The sequence below is a fragment of the Dipodomys ordii genome, unplaced genomic scaffold (assembly GCF_000151885.1).
Source record: "Dipodomys ordii isolate 6190 unplaced genomic scaffold, Dord_2.0 Scaffold8, whole genome shotgun sequence".
Lineage (NCBI taxonomy): Eukaryota > Metazoa > Chordata > Mammalia > Rodentia > Heteromyidae > Dipodomys > Dipodomys ordii.
In genome coordinates this window covers 27,649,215-27,664,799 of record NW_012267224.1, presented here as the reverse complement: position 1 = coordinate 27,664,799, position 15,585 = coordinate 27,649,215, and the positions used below count along the sequence as shown (strand labels likewise).

Below are 15,585 nucleotides of genomic sequence, written 5' to 3'. Positions count from 1 at the left end.
CACACACACACACACACACACACACACACACACATACACACACACCCTGAGTTCATGCCTCAGAACTGGCACACACACACCCTGAGTTCATGCCTCAGAATTGGCGCACACACACACACACACACACAAACACACACACACACACACCCTGAGTGCATGCCTCAGAACTGGCACACACACACACACACACACATACACACACACACACACACACCCTGAGTTCATGCCTCAGAACTAGCACACACACACCCTGAGTTCATGCCTCAGAATTGGCACACACACACACACACACACACACACAAACACACACACACACACACACACACCCTGAGTTCATGCCTCAGAACTGGCGCACACACACACACACACACACACACACACACACACACCCCTAAGAATCAAATCAAAACAAAAAACATAGTACACATCAATAAAATCCCTCCTCAGATGGAAAGAACAGTGTGTTTATTAAATTTTATTTGGGGATATAGATGTGTCACCTAAAAGAAAACTAAAACTACACAAAAAATTGCTATTTTTCTCAATGAGTAATGAAGGGAGCTCAGTGCTGTTAGGCCATTCAAGGCATTAATTCTACCAAAAAACTGATAAAGATAAAAGCTGCATAAAAACTCAGTGATATCAGGGACAAGACAATTGTAGTTATGACCACAGAATCCTTACAGCTATAGGGATATGCAGTAATGATGACCTACCTGCTTGCCGTAGTCTTTCACTCCGCTTTCCATCACTGCTAGCTTGTTCTGTAGCTGCTGGACCTCCTGCTGAAGTTCCTGAATCCTGAAACACATTTGTAATGAATGATATGAAAGTAGATGGTTGTTTGACAAATTCTACACTTCCTGCTTCTTAATGAGTGATGAAGTGTCATGCCAGAGTCCCAAAGCCGCAACATTAATAGACTATGGCATGTTGGAGAGAGAACTGCATGAGAACAGGTAGAAATCTCAGTGGTAAATAACTTGAAACTTGGGCACATTATGCGATGTACCCAATGTACCAATACACTCATCACACTACTCTGTATGTGTGTGTGTGTGTGTCTGTGTGTGTGTGTGTATGCACATGCACAAGCGTGGATACCAGTCTTAGGGCTTGAACTCAAGTCTTGGGCACTGTCCTAAGCTTTTTTGCTCAAGCTTAGCATTCTACCACTTGAGCCACAGCTCTACTTCTGGATTTTTGGTGGTTAACTAAGAAAAGGAGTCTCATAGACTTTAATGCCAAAGCTGACTTCTAACCATGCTTCTTAGATCTCAGCCTCCTGAGTATCTAGGGCTATAGTGAAGCACCAGTGGCCAGCTCTCTATTCTATTTTGATTTTTAGGACAACTCTTTGAGGTCCTACCACCAAGTCTTAGGTCCAAAAAGTTGAAGGTCTAGTTCAAACTTCAGAGCATCACTAAGTGAAATAAGGTACTAAAGCAAGTTTTCTAAGTCTAATTAGCTTTGGATTATGTAATAAACTACTATGCAATCCTTGAAAGAAAATATTAAGAGAACAATTTTCCAAGTGACTAAGGTAAAAACACCAACTTGTTCTATAATCTGTAAATTTTAAAAGAACATATTTTGTGCAAACTATCTGAATTCTACAAGTACTCAAATAGATTTGTAATATCTCAATAGGTTTTTACAGGAAAGATAAAGACTTAAAGGCAGGCCTGGTTTTATTTTGGTTTGTGAATTTTGAAATATCTCATTAATATGCATTGGTAACACAAGGGTTCATTGTGATGATCCATAGATACAGTGTACTCTCCACAAATTCCTACCTCTATTAAACAAGACATCAAAAGTAACTAATGTCAGCCAGGTCTGTGGCTCAAGCCTATAATCCCAGCACTTGAGACTCTCAACAGGAGACTTATGGCTCAGGAAAATTATGATTCAAGACTAGCCGAGGTAAAAAACCTTGTGAGACCTCTTCTCAACCCCTGGCTGGGCACAGTGGCATGCACATGTCATCCCAAACTACATGGAGGCTGAGACTGGGAGGATCGTGGAGTCAGGACAGCACAGGCAGAAAAATCTAGAAGACTGTCTTCTCAGAAGGGAAGCTGGATGAATGTCTGTGATCTTAGTGATGACAGGAAGGCTTAAAGTCAGTGCAGTGGATCACTGCCCAGGTATGTGCCTGGGTAAAAGTGAGACCCTATCCTAAAGAAGCTGGTAAGAAACAGGGCTGGAGGCATGGCTCAGTGGTGTCACACCAGCCTAGCAAGTGTGAAGCTCTGAGGACTGCCAAAAAATAAATGAATAAATCAACAAGACAAAACAAAACAAAAAACAGGCTGCCAACTCTGCAGCCCAAATCAATTTTTAAATAATACTAACATTTTACTTAAGTGATCCCAGGCTGTAACATTTTTTTTAATTGGCAGTACTGGAGTTTAAACTCAGGGCTACACACTTGCTAGACAAGCACATTCCCAGCCCTTGTTGCGTTAGTTTATTTTCCAGGTAGGGTCTTACTTAGGCTTTTGTCCTGGCTATTCTAGAACTATTATATGCCTGCCTCCATTTCCTGAGTAGTTTGGATTACAGGTGTATTCTAATATGCCCAACTAGATGTTGAGTCAGGGGGGTCTCATTTTTTTTTTGTTGGTCGTGGGGCTTGAACTCTGGGCCTGGGCGCTGTCCCTTAGCTCTCCAGCTCAACGCGAGCGCTTTACCACTTGAGCTACAGCGCCACTTCCGGTTTTCTGGTGGTTTATTGGAGATAGGAGTCTCACGGTCTTTCCTGCCCGGGCTGGCTTTGAACCGCGATCCTCAGATCTCAGCCTCCTGAGTAGCTAGGATTACAGGCATGAGCCACCAGTGCCCGGCTAGGGGTCTCATTAACAGTTTTGTCTAGGTGGCCTTGAATCACAATCCTACTATCCCTGCCTCCCAAATAGCTGGGATTATTATAAGAATGTAACACTATATTGTCTGACTGTCAGTTTATAACTTTAACAGAAGAGCAAGGCACAAAATACTGCATGCCTAAGTAAGTATGTATATATTGGTACATATACTGACTAAGCAAAATTAGTGAAGAAATCATCAGTTCTTCAACCAATTTTTTTTAAAGATTATACTAAGATAATTAAATGCAAAGAATTCCTCAGTATTTTCTGCACCATCTACAAAGCACTATGTGCAATATTCCCTCAATGGATCCAGGCTGAGTGCTTCCCATAGATACCCTTGGTGATGGTAGTACTTACTCGTTTGTTTTGCTGAACCTCTTATAATTTTCTTATCGGCATCTCATGTATTTCTCGTTCATCTCTACCACTGACTATAGACTTCTAAAGAACAGCAATACCATCTTATTCCTCCCTCTTCATATCTCAGAACACTTACATAGTGCCTTGCTCAAGAGGCCTAATGAATTTTTAATTAAGTAGAATTTAAATCTGATTCCAGTTTAAGGAAATATAAATACAGAGTTAGAGAAATCATGAGAGAAGATTTTCAAATCCACTTATACATCTATTCATGTCCAACTGGCATTTGAAATAAATCTGAAGAGATGCCTAAAAAAGATAACTAAAAGATGAAACTAAATGTCTAAGCAATGCTCCTGAAATAGGTTCTTGATGTCACTAAACTACTTTAAAGCAAAAATTTCACATACATAACCCATTTGAAATCAAAGTTTCACAGCAATATTCCACAGAAGTCAGAAGGCAATATTTGAGTACCTGTACACAAATTTTGTGCTAGGAACAAAGGGCACAACAGTTACCAAGACAAAAGCATTCCTTACCAAGAGATTTACAGCAAACCAGTGGTCAACTAAACCAGTATGATTATAGCTGGATGCTATGGCTCATGCCTGTATTCTGAAGTACTAAGGTGGTGGAGATCATAGGATCATGGGTTCAAGATCAGCTTGGGTAAAAAAGTAAGACTTCATTTCAATAAATAGTGGCACACACCTGTGGTCCTAGCCACACAGGTGGCCACAGGTAGGAAAATTTTAGTCTGAGATCAACTAGGTGCAAAAATTTAAAACCTCACTGAAAAATAGCCAAAGCAAAAACAACTGGAGGTGTGGTTCAAATAGTAGAATCCTGCCTAACAAGTGCTGAGTTCAAACCATAGAACCACCAGAACCACCACCACAAAACAAAACAAAACAAAAAAAACCACATTATTTTTATTTTGATGCTAAGGACCGAACTCAGCATGCTGAGCATTGATTACCCTGGGTTACAACCCCAGTTGTAAATGATTTAACGTACCTGTTATCAGCCACTTCCAGAAGGTCTGCAATGTAAGGGTCATCAGGCTGAGGAACTGGGTAAGAACTGACTTCAGAGGGGGGGACTGGCTCATCAATTTGCATCCGCTGGCGCCTGAAAGCAATGCTTCTTTTCTTGCCACCTTAAAAAAAAAATCAGGAGAAATAAAACAAATTTGTCTTTCTGAATTTGGCTTATTTGACTTAAGACAATCACATTTTCATTATCCACTCATTTGGTCATGACGATAAAATGTTTATGTGCCTTCATGTGTGACATATGACTCAGATTTAATCTGACACTCTACTATATAGACATTAGGTTTTAGTAAGACTAAAAGCTGAGTGTGTCTTGTAGTTCACTATTATGAGCTCAAGAAATTATTACTAACAAAAAACTGGCAAAGTATACATCCTCATTAAACAATGTCAAAGAGCCAGATAACTGAAAATTGAAACAGCAAAACCAAAATAAATAGATGTCACCTGTAACGTAAGTATGCTATAACCTCAAATAGTAAGGAATATTTTCTTAATTATGTTTAAAACTAGCAGGACTTAACTTTTTCTAATGGATAGAATGATCAAACTTGTCCTGGTCTAAAATGCATAGATAAATTATCTTTTTTTTTTTTTTTGCTTGAACTCAGGCCTCGATGCTGTCACTGAGCTGCTTTATGCTCAAGGCTAGTGCTATACCACTTGAACCAAAGCTCTACTTCTGGTTTTTTGATAATATATTGGCAATAAGAGTCTCATGGACTTTCCTGCCCGGGCTGGCTGTGGTCCTGAGATCTCAGCCTCCTGAGTAGCTAGGATTACAGGCGTGAATCACTGGCACCCGGCAACGGTTTATCATTTTTTAGCATCTGGCCAAGATTTGAGTTGTACATGAAAAGTTAACAGGTCTGGGCTGGGAATGTGGCTCATGTGGTAGGATGCTAGCCTTAAGCAAAAGAAGCTCAGGTTCAGTGCCCAGACTCTGAGTTCAAGCCCCAGGACTAGCAAAAACAAGAAAAGAAAAGAAAACAGGTCCTCAGGAATAAATAACCCACCATTTTGTCTTTATTATAATCCTAACAAATTTAAGAATGAATAGACTTACCTGGAGTTTGTACTACAGCATGCAAATTCTTTTCTTGAAGTTGTTGAATTTTTTCATTCTTAGCTTTACTCTCTTTCTCCAAAAGTCTGAGTTTATGAACATATTGGTTATTTAGAAATTTCAGATCAGCTGTTTCATGTGTACTCTTCTTCAATGCTGTTTTCAATTCTTACGATGAAAAAGAGTCAAAGACTAAAGATCAAGAAATCTATGAAGTTCTTCCCTTTCACAAAATACAAAAGGTCAAATCAAGAAAGGCTCCACCTGATTCTTCTTATGCATGCTTTGTCTCAAGCCCATTATTCTACCATTATTAACAAAACTGCAAATATCTCACTAAACACAAAGGGGAAATACTGTTTTATGTTGCTATAGGTGCTTAATATATAATATGGCTTTTGATCCAGTAAACTGGGTATAAAACTAAAGGACTATGAATTCATGCCAGGCATAAAGTACGAATCTACAGTAAAATAACCAAGGACTGGAGGTGTGGCTAAAGTGGTAGAGTACCAACCAGGAGCAAGCAAGCTGAGCAAGAGTCTGAGACTTTGAGTTCAAACCCTGATACTGGCAAATAATAATAGTAATAATAATAATTTTTAAAGAATAATCATATAACTATCTTAGGCCTGGTATCTTTGAAATCATCCTATACTATCTACTTCCTAGGTCAGAAACTTGGTTAAACATGGCTTTCCCTTACTTTACCACTTTCATTTTCAATGAAAAACAAAAGCTATTTTAAGAACTTTTCCTCATTGCTAACATTCTAGCAATTTTAACTCTAAATTTTAATCCACATATATCGAGGTCTGACCTAGCTATAGAATGTATATTTATTTATTAATATCAGCAATTCCTTATCTCTACTTCCATTCACATCTGGTGGTATTCAGGGAGCTATTGTTTTTTATAATCAGCAATTTCAAAATTAGACTTTAGCCTTATCTACATGTAAAGCCAAAAGAGCAAAGATGTTGCACATACAAATTACCCATTTTCCTTTACCTCTAGTGTTTTGTTCTGAGTACTCTCTCAGTCTCATTAGCTCCAGGTATAATTCATTATTTTCCTTACTCAATCTTGCATTTTCAAGCTTATAGGGCTCCAAGACAAAATCAAAATTTGCACTTTCTTTTTCAGCTTTCACAGAAGATAGTTTTAATTGTCGAAGGCTTTCTGTAGTATGAACTAAATCACTGAAATTAAAAAATAGAAAATATAAATACAAGAAAATATTCCATTAATTATTTTAGTAAACTTAAAACATACTTCCAAATACATTTCTAACCTTAAAATATATCTTAAGTGATAACAAATTTTCAGGCTCTTTCAAAGTATCAGGTCCCCTAAAATTTCTCAAAACAAGATCGCTCTGAAGTACATATACATTGAATCACTCAGAATCGCCTGCCTACACATGCTCCAGGCTAAGCAAGTAAGACTCACACAAGTAAGGATGTAAGGATCTTAGGATCTAAGGATCTAAGAATGTAGGCTAAAAGGACATTTATTCAGTACATACTTAGTGAAGATGAAGCAAAAGGAAGCCAAGTAAAAACTTGAGACCTACAGCTCAAGCCCAGCATTGCTCCAAGAAAGAAGAAAAGAAAGGAGGGAGGGAAGAGTCAGGCTGGGAGTCAAACTCAGTGGTAGAGAATTCACCTGAGGGTTCAATCTCCAGCTCTTCTTAAGAACAAAAAAAAGGAAAAGTATTTCTCGACTATATCAGCACTTCCTCAGCTCTAGTTCCATTCACAGAGAAACCCTCCTAAATGTCCGCTCAGAAAAGCAGTGTGAACAGTGAGCGAGCCCTGCAGGAAGGGCTGGGAGAGCAGGACTGGAGGAAAAACAGATAAGGACCCTGTCACTTAAATGACTTAATAACTCAAAGGACTTGAATGTCTACCCACTTCTTTATGGAAGAAGGGAGTGCAACCACAAACTACGCCAATGGACTAGATTAGCTACATTTAGGTCTGTATTTCTCACTTTACCTGAAAATTCTCTCTACCAAAGGCAAACACTCCACTGTCAGAGTCTGTCGGTATCCCAGCTGGTCTAATCTTCTTCTGACGTTAATAAACTTCCTCTCTGCAGCTGTGGTCATCTCGCCTTCCAGAACCAGGTCTATTCACTTCAAAATTTAAAGTCCTAAAAAAGAAGAATGAAACACGGTTATTAGAGCTGCTATTGGTGTTTCTCAATAACCTAAGATTATTTTCATATGAAACCATTATTTTCATTCCTTTTTAAGATAAATTAATTTACTGCTTATAAAGCTAACATTTATGATCTGTGATGCTGTATTATAAAGTACATATCTCTTCCTAAATTTTAAATATAAAGTTAAACCAATAAAGATTGTAGAAGAAAACAAAAAATTCCCAGAGGTAAATAGATAATTCTTTTTAACTGTTTCAGATTTTTAAATTAGCATACAGAGGGGAATTTCACGGTTACATCTCTGCATATGTATAGTATATTACAATCAGTCTTGCCTCCTCGTACACTCCTTCCCCAGCCTGAAATAATTTCAACAGTTTTCCTTGTTTTATTTTCATAGTTGCATACAATCTATTTTGACCAAACTTAGAACTCTTTTGATAGCACTAAACATAAAAGAAAAATTACTTGTAAATTGGACTTCATCAAAATTAAAAATATCTCCTCAAAATGCTCCATCACAAAAATGAAAAAGGCAAGGGATAGACGCGTGGCTGAGTGAGAACACCTACTTAGCAAGTGCAAGGCCCTGACCTCAAACCTCAGTGCTTCCCTTCCTACAAGAAAGAAACTGAAAGAGGGCCAGAAAGTATCACAATATCTGAGGAAGGATTTATATATAAAATATAAAAGGAAACCTTGTGCTGGTGGCTCACACCTGTAATCCTAGCTATTCAGGAGGCTGAGATCTGAGGATCATAGTTAAAAGCCAGCTCAGGCAGAACAGTGTGTGAGAAACACTTATCTCCAATTAACTACCAAAATGCCAGAAGTGGAGCTGTGGTTCAAGTGGTAGAGTGCTAGCTTTGAACAAAAGGAGCTCAGGGGCAGCACCCAGGCCCTGAGTTCAAGCCCCAGGATGAGCATTAATTTAATTAATTAATTAAATGGGACATATAACTGAATAATAAATAAATGGAACTCATAATGACTCAGTAAGGACATTTATTTAAGCTAAAACTAAAATTTAGTTGTGTTAAAAGACCTGAACAGGCCAGGGGCCAGTGGCTCACATCCATTTTCCTACCTACGCAGGAGGCTGAGTTAGGATTATGCCAGTTCCAGCCCAGCCCAAGCAGAAAAAAATCCCAAAGATTCTATCTCAAATGCCAGCACTGGAGAGTGGTTCAAGTGTCAGAGCACCAGCTCTAAGCAAAAAAGCCAAGTGAAAGCACAAGGCCCTAAGATCAAGGCTCCAATACACACACACACACACACACACACACACACACACACACACACACGAACAAGTACCTTGCAAAAGATTATTTTAGGAGGAATAATTTATGAAAATATGCTCAACGTTAGTCACCAGGGAAATACCAATTCAAACCACAATGAAGGATACTTTTGCCCATACTAGAATGGCTATAATTTAAAAAACTGACCACACTCCATTTTGGCAAAGATTAAGAGCAAATGAAATGCTCACACATTGGGGGACAGGATGGTAAAAATCAGCAGGGGAAAAGCCAAGCTAATAACACCATCATTTTATGTCTAGGCATTTATACTAGAAAATGAAAGCAAACATTCACAAAAAGATGACAGAATATTCACAGCAAATTTATTCAAAATGAGCCCAAACTGGAAACATCCTAAAAACACATGAACAGTGAAAGGATAAGCAAACTCATATTGATAAAATGCACTATTACTCAGAGATAAAAGGGAAGGAACTACTGATACATATTAGCAAAAGTGCATGAATCTCAAAAGTATTATTTGAGCAGAAGAGGCCAGACACTGCACAGGCAGCAGATTGCTTCACCACTATAATCCCGGTTGCTTGGTTGCCTGGGCAAATTAGCAAAACTTAATCTCCACAAACAAAACAGGCATAGTGGATTGATTATTCCTGTAATCCCAATGAAGTGGGAGGCACAGGAAGAAGGATCATGGTCTGAGGCCACTCCTGGACAAAAATGTGAGCCTCCAAGCTGGGTGCTGGTGGCTCACACTTGTGATCTTAGCTACTTAGGAGGCTCAACTGCTAGCCTTGAGAGAAAAAACTAAATGAACAGTGCCTGGGTTCAAGTTCAAGCTCCAGGACAGGAAAGAAAAGAAAATAAAGTTGATCATGTTTCGAAAGTCTTAAGCAGAAAGCAAAAGGCAAAATGTTTATTTCTAAGACATACCTGTCTTCCTCAAATAATGCAACTATTAAAACTAAAATTGACCATTGGTGAGGAAACATTTTCAGACCAATCTCAATTGCTAACCTGGCTAACAAAAGTCTAATAATACAAGAATACTGCCAGGAGCTGTTGGCTCATGTCTGTAATCCTAGCTCTCTGGAGACTGAGATCTGAAGGTTGTGGTTCCCAGTCAGCGGGGGCAGGAAAGTTCGTAAGACTCTCCAATTAACCACACACACAGACACAAAAGCGGGAATTGGATCTGCGGCTCAAGTGTCAGCGCACACTAGCCTTGAGCCAAACAGCTCAGGGGCAGCACCCAGGCCCTGAGTCCAGGCCCTAGGATTGGTACGCGCGCGCGTGCGCGCACACACCAAGTTGTTATGAGAAGTTCATTTCTTTAGAAACTTTGCTCTTTTCCCATAAACCAGCTCATCCTCGGGCTCCTATTTCTGCACCAACTACCGACGGTTTGGCAACTCTGTTGTTCTCCACGGCGGATCGCACGGGAGTGCCTGTGAAGAAGAGGCGCACAAGTCCGATCCTTACAAGCGCCCTGTGGGGGGGAAGGACCGCGGCTATCACCCTTCCTCAAACACCACGAAGGCTGCCCAGTGGCGCGGCACCGGGTCTCCCGGGTCCCGTCCAGCCCTGCCCGGCCCGGGGCCACTTGTCAATCAGCGCCTGTTCCTGGTACTCCTTTCCCAAACCTCCCTCAGGGTCCTGCCTGGGCCTTTCCAGCGAGGGAGGCTTCTTCACCTTCCAGAAACAAGAGCGATTTGCGAGATGGGGGCGCTGAGGAAAACCTACCTGACAGACCCGGGCTGGGGGGGGGGGGTCACCCACCAACTCCTCCTGCCGGGGCGTGGGGAAGGGGGGGGATGGAGAGGGAAAGCGACAAAAAAGGGACCCCAGGAGCATCAACACGAATCCAAGCCAAGGCCGAGCCCCCCCCCCCCAGGCGCCGGTGGCTCACGCCTGTCATCCCAGCTACCCAGAAGGCTGAGATCTGAGGATCGCGGGTTCGAAGCCAGCCTGGACAGGAAATACAAAGTTTGGGACTCCCTCCTTCGCCCTTCCCCGTCCCATCGGACCCATCCACGTCACCTCGGAGGGTCTGAACGCTGGCACCGCTCATCTCCACTGCCCTCTCCGCAGTGGGCACCAGGGCGGGGAGCCGAACCCCGGCCAGTCCTCGGGTCCCCGGGTCTCCCCGGGCCTGAGCGGGGAAGGGTCGCGGGGTTTGTACGCGGCGCACTTGAACTTTAAATCAACCCCTGCGTCCGGGGCGCGCGCGCGGCTTCCGGGGGGGGGGGTCCGGGGTCCCCGCGCCCTTCCGCGGCCCCCCCCAGCACCCCGCAGCGTCCCGGAAGACCAGGCCCAGGCGCCGCCCCCAGGCCGGACTCACCCGCAGCCCCGGCCGCCGCATCGCCCCCCCGCACTCGCCGCCCTCCGGCTCCCCGAGCTCCCGGTCACCCGCCCCGAACTACAGCAGTTTGAAAATGGCGCGGAGAGACCGGCAGGGCTCACCCCGAGGAGGCGCCGCGGTTGCCCCGGTAACGGGAGCGGCGGACGGCGATGGCGGCGCTGGGCCGCGGTGCCCGGAAACGATGGAGCCCCGGACGGAGCGAGAGCTGGGCGCCCCTGGTGGCCGGAGGCCGCAGCGCGCAGCCGCGAACCGGCCCCGGGTGCCCGGGTGGAGGCGTCCTGGAATCCGCAGGTGCGGAGCACCTCGTCTGGTCTCTCGGGCTACTTAGGCTTCGCGGGCACTGGGGAATGGTCCGCCAGCTTCTCCGACTGCCACCCCATGCAATTCACAATCGACCCCCAACTGGCTCCCCTTCTGGTACCTGTGGACTCGACACCCATCGTGGTACTTGGGTTTGGAGCCAGAGCCTGGAACTCACGGGGCTTGTTCATTATTCCTTGAGCCACACCTCCAGCCTGGATTTGCCCGGGGTTAACCTGACGTCGTTATCCGTCAAATCTCTAGCACTGCAGGCGTGAACCACCAGCACCCGGCTCATTGTACTCAGCTATGGTTTTTGTTTGGTTTGTTTTCGTCGGTCATGAGACTTGAACTCTGGGCCTGGGCGCTGTCCCTCAGCTTTTCAGCTCAAGGCCAGCACTCTACCACTTGAGCTACAGCGCCACTTTTTTCTGGTGTTTTATTGGAGATAGAGTTTCACAGCTTTTCCTGCCCGGGCTGGCTTTGAACCGTGATCCTCAGATCTCAGCCTTCTGAGTAGCTGGGATTACAGGCATGAGCCACCGGCACCTGGCTCAACTGTTTTTGTAGCATCTACCACAATAAACATTTGTGGGTTCAATTGAATCAAAACTGCTCACAGCTAGAAAACACATAGTCAGGTCCTATTTTTCACATCTTTCTGAATGGCCAGAGTGTATGATCAGAGAGGAGCTGATGGTTTTCTGCTGGCTCTTTTTACCTTTTCAATTAGGCTTTAGCTCTGAAAATGGAGTTTCTGATGTGTCTCATGTAACTGTGGTGTGGTGGTACATAACTTTGTACCCATTCACATATATCCATTTTGTGGGCCTAGTCTGTTTTTATACAGTTTCTAAGAAGCAATGAATTGAGTTTTGTAGATGGCTTTTGTATAATGTCATGGATATGTACAATTAAGCACATTTGTGGAGTGGTGGGGGTAAGGGGGGGCAGATGTCTTTTGAAAAGAAGTAGCCATTAAGAAATAAGTATAGCCGGTGCTGGTGGCTCATGCCTGTACTCAGGATGGCAATTTGAGGCCAGCCTGGGTTAAAAAAAAAAAAGTCCTCCAGACTCTAAAATAACCAGCAAAAAACAGGACTGGAGGCATGGCTCAACTGGTAGAGTATTAGAGTATCAGCTGAGCAAGGCTGATCAAATCTCAGTACTGAAAAGAAGGAAGGAAGGAATATACTATGAACTAACAGCTAGAGTAGGAAGAATAAAAGAGATGTCCACATCTTAATGTGGAACTCTGTGAACATGTTATATGGCCAGAGGAACTTGGACTGTTTAGTCAATATTAAAAACTTCAAGACACAGAGATTGCCCTAGACTATGTAGGAGCCCTAATATGTTTACAAGAATCCTTAGAAGCTGAGGAACAGGAGAAAGACTGGTTTGCTGACCTGAAAATAGAAGGGCCAATGTGTTGGGAGACCCTTAGTTACGGGTCAGCCATGGTTAGCTGAAGTGCATCGCTACAACTATGAGAATTAAGGCCATTTTGTTGAATTTATGCCAACAGGGATGCATGCTCTAAAACTCGATTCTATATTGTTATGGGTTGAGTCTTCTTCGAATTCATATTTTGGGTTTCTAATTCCCAGTGTCTAAAATATAGCTTTATTTGAAAATGGGGTCACTGCAGATTTATTTAGTTAAGATGAGCTCATACTGAAGTAGTTTGGTGCCATAATCCAATATGACTGCTATCCTTACAAAATGAACATCATGTAAGAAAAGAAATCCAGTACAGAGGGAAGATGGTCTGAATAAGCCAGACTGAGTTAGGGATGCTGAGATTTGAAAACAAAAGCAAGTTCAAATCCAAGACATGAAAAGATATCAAAATGAGCTAAAAATTAACATTATTGATATGGAATTTGAAGTCTCTCACCCCACCTTCTCAAATTAGAATTTTTTAGAAGCTAACCTGTATTTTAATCTTGCATTGACTATTTCTAGATATGCGTATCCTGAATAAATATTTCAAGAAAAGCATCTGATGGAGTTCATTCTTGGGCTGAAAGGAGATCCATTTACAAGAGAATAAATATCTCCTAATGATGGGTTTTTATGCTCTAAGGTCTAGAAGGAAGTATCTGGCAGATGCTCATGGTCAATTGAGGAGACTGGGTGTTTGGCAATCTCCAATTAGTTCCAAAACATAAGATACAATGAAAGGAGGACTATAAAGGCTGCAAAATTAAACATTATAAATAAAGGCAGCACATCTTTCTTCCCTTAGCTCGCCCCATTTCCCAAGGAGGTGGGAAAAGTGATAGACACCATTACTCTACCCTCACTCCAAATGAGCAATGTACACAACACTTAGAGATTCTTTTTAATTGAGACAATGGCAATTGCAGTTACAAGAAACAGGCACCCATGCCTTACAAAAACCCTTGGTAAGATCACCTCAGATTTGCTGTCTCCATGCTTTGCTGTATTAGAATTTTCCAACAGCAAAATGATTGGGTAGTACCAGGTGCCAGGCAAAAAAATGCTTATTTGAAGAGAAGTTAAACTTCTCCTATAAATATTACTTGAGTCTTACAAATATAAATATTATACAAAGGACTTGGTGCCTTCCTGTGCCCACATCAGGGATATGCTCGGCTTCCTGTTAAATAAAGTTCTATTGACCTGCCACCTAACTAGACTAGTCCTTTTAGTCTTTATTCTGACAATGTCACAAATTTAGCCAGTATGGGGGTTATGAATACGGCACCCTGTATCACAAGCTTGGCACCCCTGGTTGAGGTTCATGCCTTCTAGGAACCTTTCTGGGTTTGAACCATCCTGGTTCCCATAACATGAGAGCACAGGGAAAATGCCATATATAAGGAATGCCAGAGGCCTTCAAGCAGACCACTAGACAGTAGCAGAGACAAACTGTCTTATCACAGGCCTCACAAGAACCAATACTATCAGTGTCTTGACTTCAGATTTCTAGCTTCCAGAACTGTAATACAGTTCAATGCTTATTGGTTAAGACATGTGCCCCAACCCTTCACAGACACTGAGACTGGAGACAAAGTATTAATGAAGACTAGAAATGGAATTGAGATTTGGGGTACCAGGGCACCTACAGCCTTTCACCAGCTTCAGATCCCAAGGTTCTACTCAAGTTTTTTTTTTTTTTTTGCATTTTGTATAGGGAAGTATGTGCAGAAAGTATTGTCAACAGGTAACAATATTTTGTATACAAGTAGTAGGTGAATTCCTCATTTTGGAAACTAGAGTTAAAACAGTAAAGAGCTTATCATTTAAGTCTGCTGCCAGGCTCCCAGGCAGTTTAGGGTCAAATTAGCCCTCACCCAGGATAGATCTAAATTCCTGTTAAACCAGAACTGATTGACCTCTCCATGGATCCCTGGGCATTCTCTGCTTGGAAAACGGCCTTGCAGATTCCCAATCCTTTTGGGTCTCTAAGCTCAGCTTTTTGAGCTCTCACATTCATTTTGGTTCTGCTTCATTAAGTAGTCCCATCAAACCAACACACTTATGTTGAAATTCCAGTTGATGAAATAGAATAAACATCACATGAATTTAGAAGAAGAACTGGGCACTGGGGGCTCACAGCTGTAATCCTAGCTCCCCAGGAGGCTGAGATCTGAGGATCATAGTTCAAAGCAAGACTGGACAGAAAGGTCCATGAGATTCTTATCTCCATTTAACCACAGAAAAGGCTGGATGTGGCTCCGTGGCTCCAGTGGTAGAACACCAGCCTTGAGCAAAAAAGGAGCTCAGGGACAACGCCCAAGCCCAGAGTTTGAGCCCCAGGACTAGCGAAAGAAAGAAAAGAAAGAAGGAAAGGAAGGAAGGAAGGAAAGGAGAGAATCCTGGGAAAACTAAACTAACTTCAAGATGCATTTGGCTGCAAGTGTAAGAATGCCTAATACTTGGTTAAGTCACAAAGGCATTTCATGGGACAACTTGACAAAATACCTGGCAGGAGTGAGTGTTGGTTTGATTTGTGGTTCAGTGGTGCCATCTAGGACCTGGGCACTTACATCTTTCTCTCCTCAGTGGGTGGCCCTCATTATACTCAGACCTTTTGTGTCATGGTCACAAGATGGTTGTAAGAGCAGAAAAAGAACCTGGCTAGGCAATCAGGGCAATG

The 15,585-nt window shown here is 42.5% G+C and overlaps 1 protein-coding gene across 2 annotated transcripts in view; it reads right to left on the bottom strand.

Annotated features, from left to right (window-relative positions):
• Cep135 (centrosomal protein 135kDa) overlaps window positions 1-11,163 on the bottom strand; it is a 53,893-nt gene extending 42,730 nt beyond the window's left edge. Inside the window, exons 1-6 of one of the 2 annotated variants that reach the window (XM_013009197.1) lie at window positions 11,136-11,163; window positions 7,361-7,517; window positions 6,372-6,562; window positions 5,361-5,528; window positions 4,257-4,398; window positions 717-801 (exon numbers count right to left, since the gene is read on the bottom strand). In XM_013009197.1, coding sequence (XP_012864651.1) covers window positions 717-801; window positions 4,257-4,398; window positions 5,361-5,528; window positions 6,372-6,562; window positions 7,361-7,473 — 699 coding nt within the window. In that variant the 5' untranslated portion in view covers window positions 7,474-7,517; window positions 11,136-11,163. Of the gene's footprint in view, window positions 1-716; window positions 802-4,256; window positions 4,399-5,360; window positions 5,529-6,371; window positions 6,563-7,360; window positions 7,518-10,834; window positions 10,991-11,135 lie in introns of those variants that run through there. The other variant, XM_013009196.1, reaches the window with a different exon arrangement.
• Window positions 11,164-15,585: the final 4,422 nt, after the last annotated feature.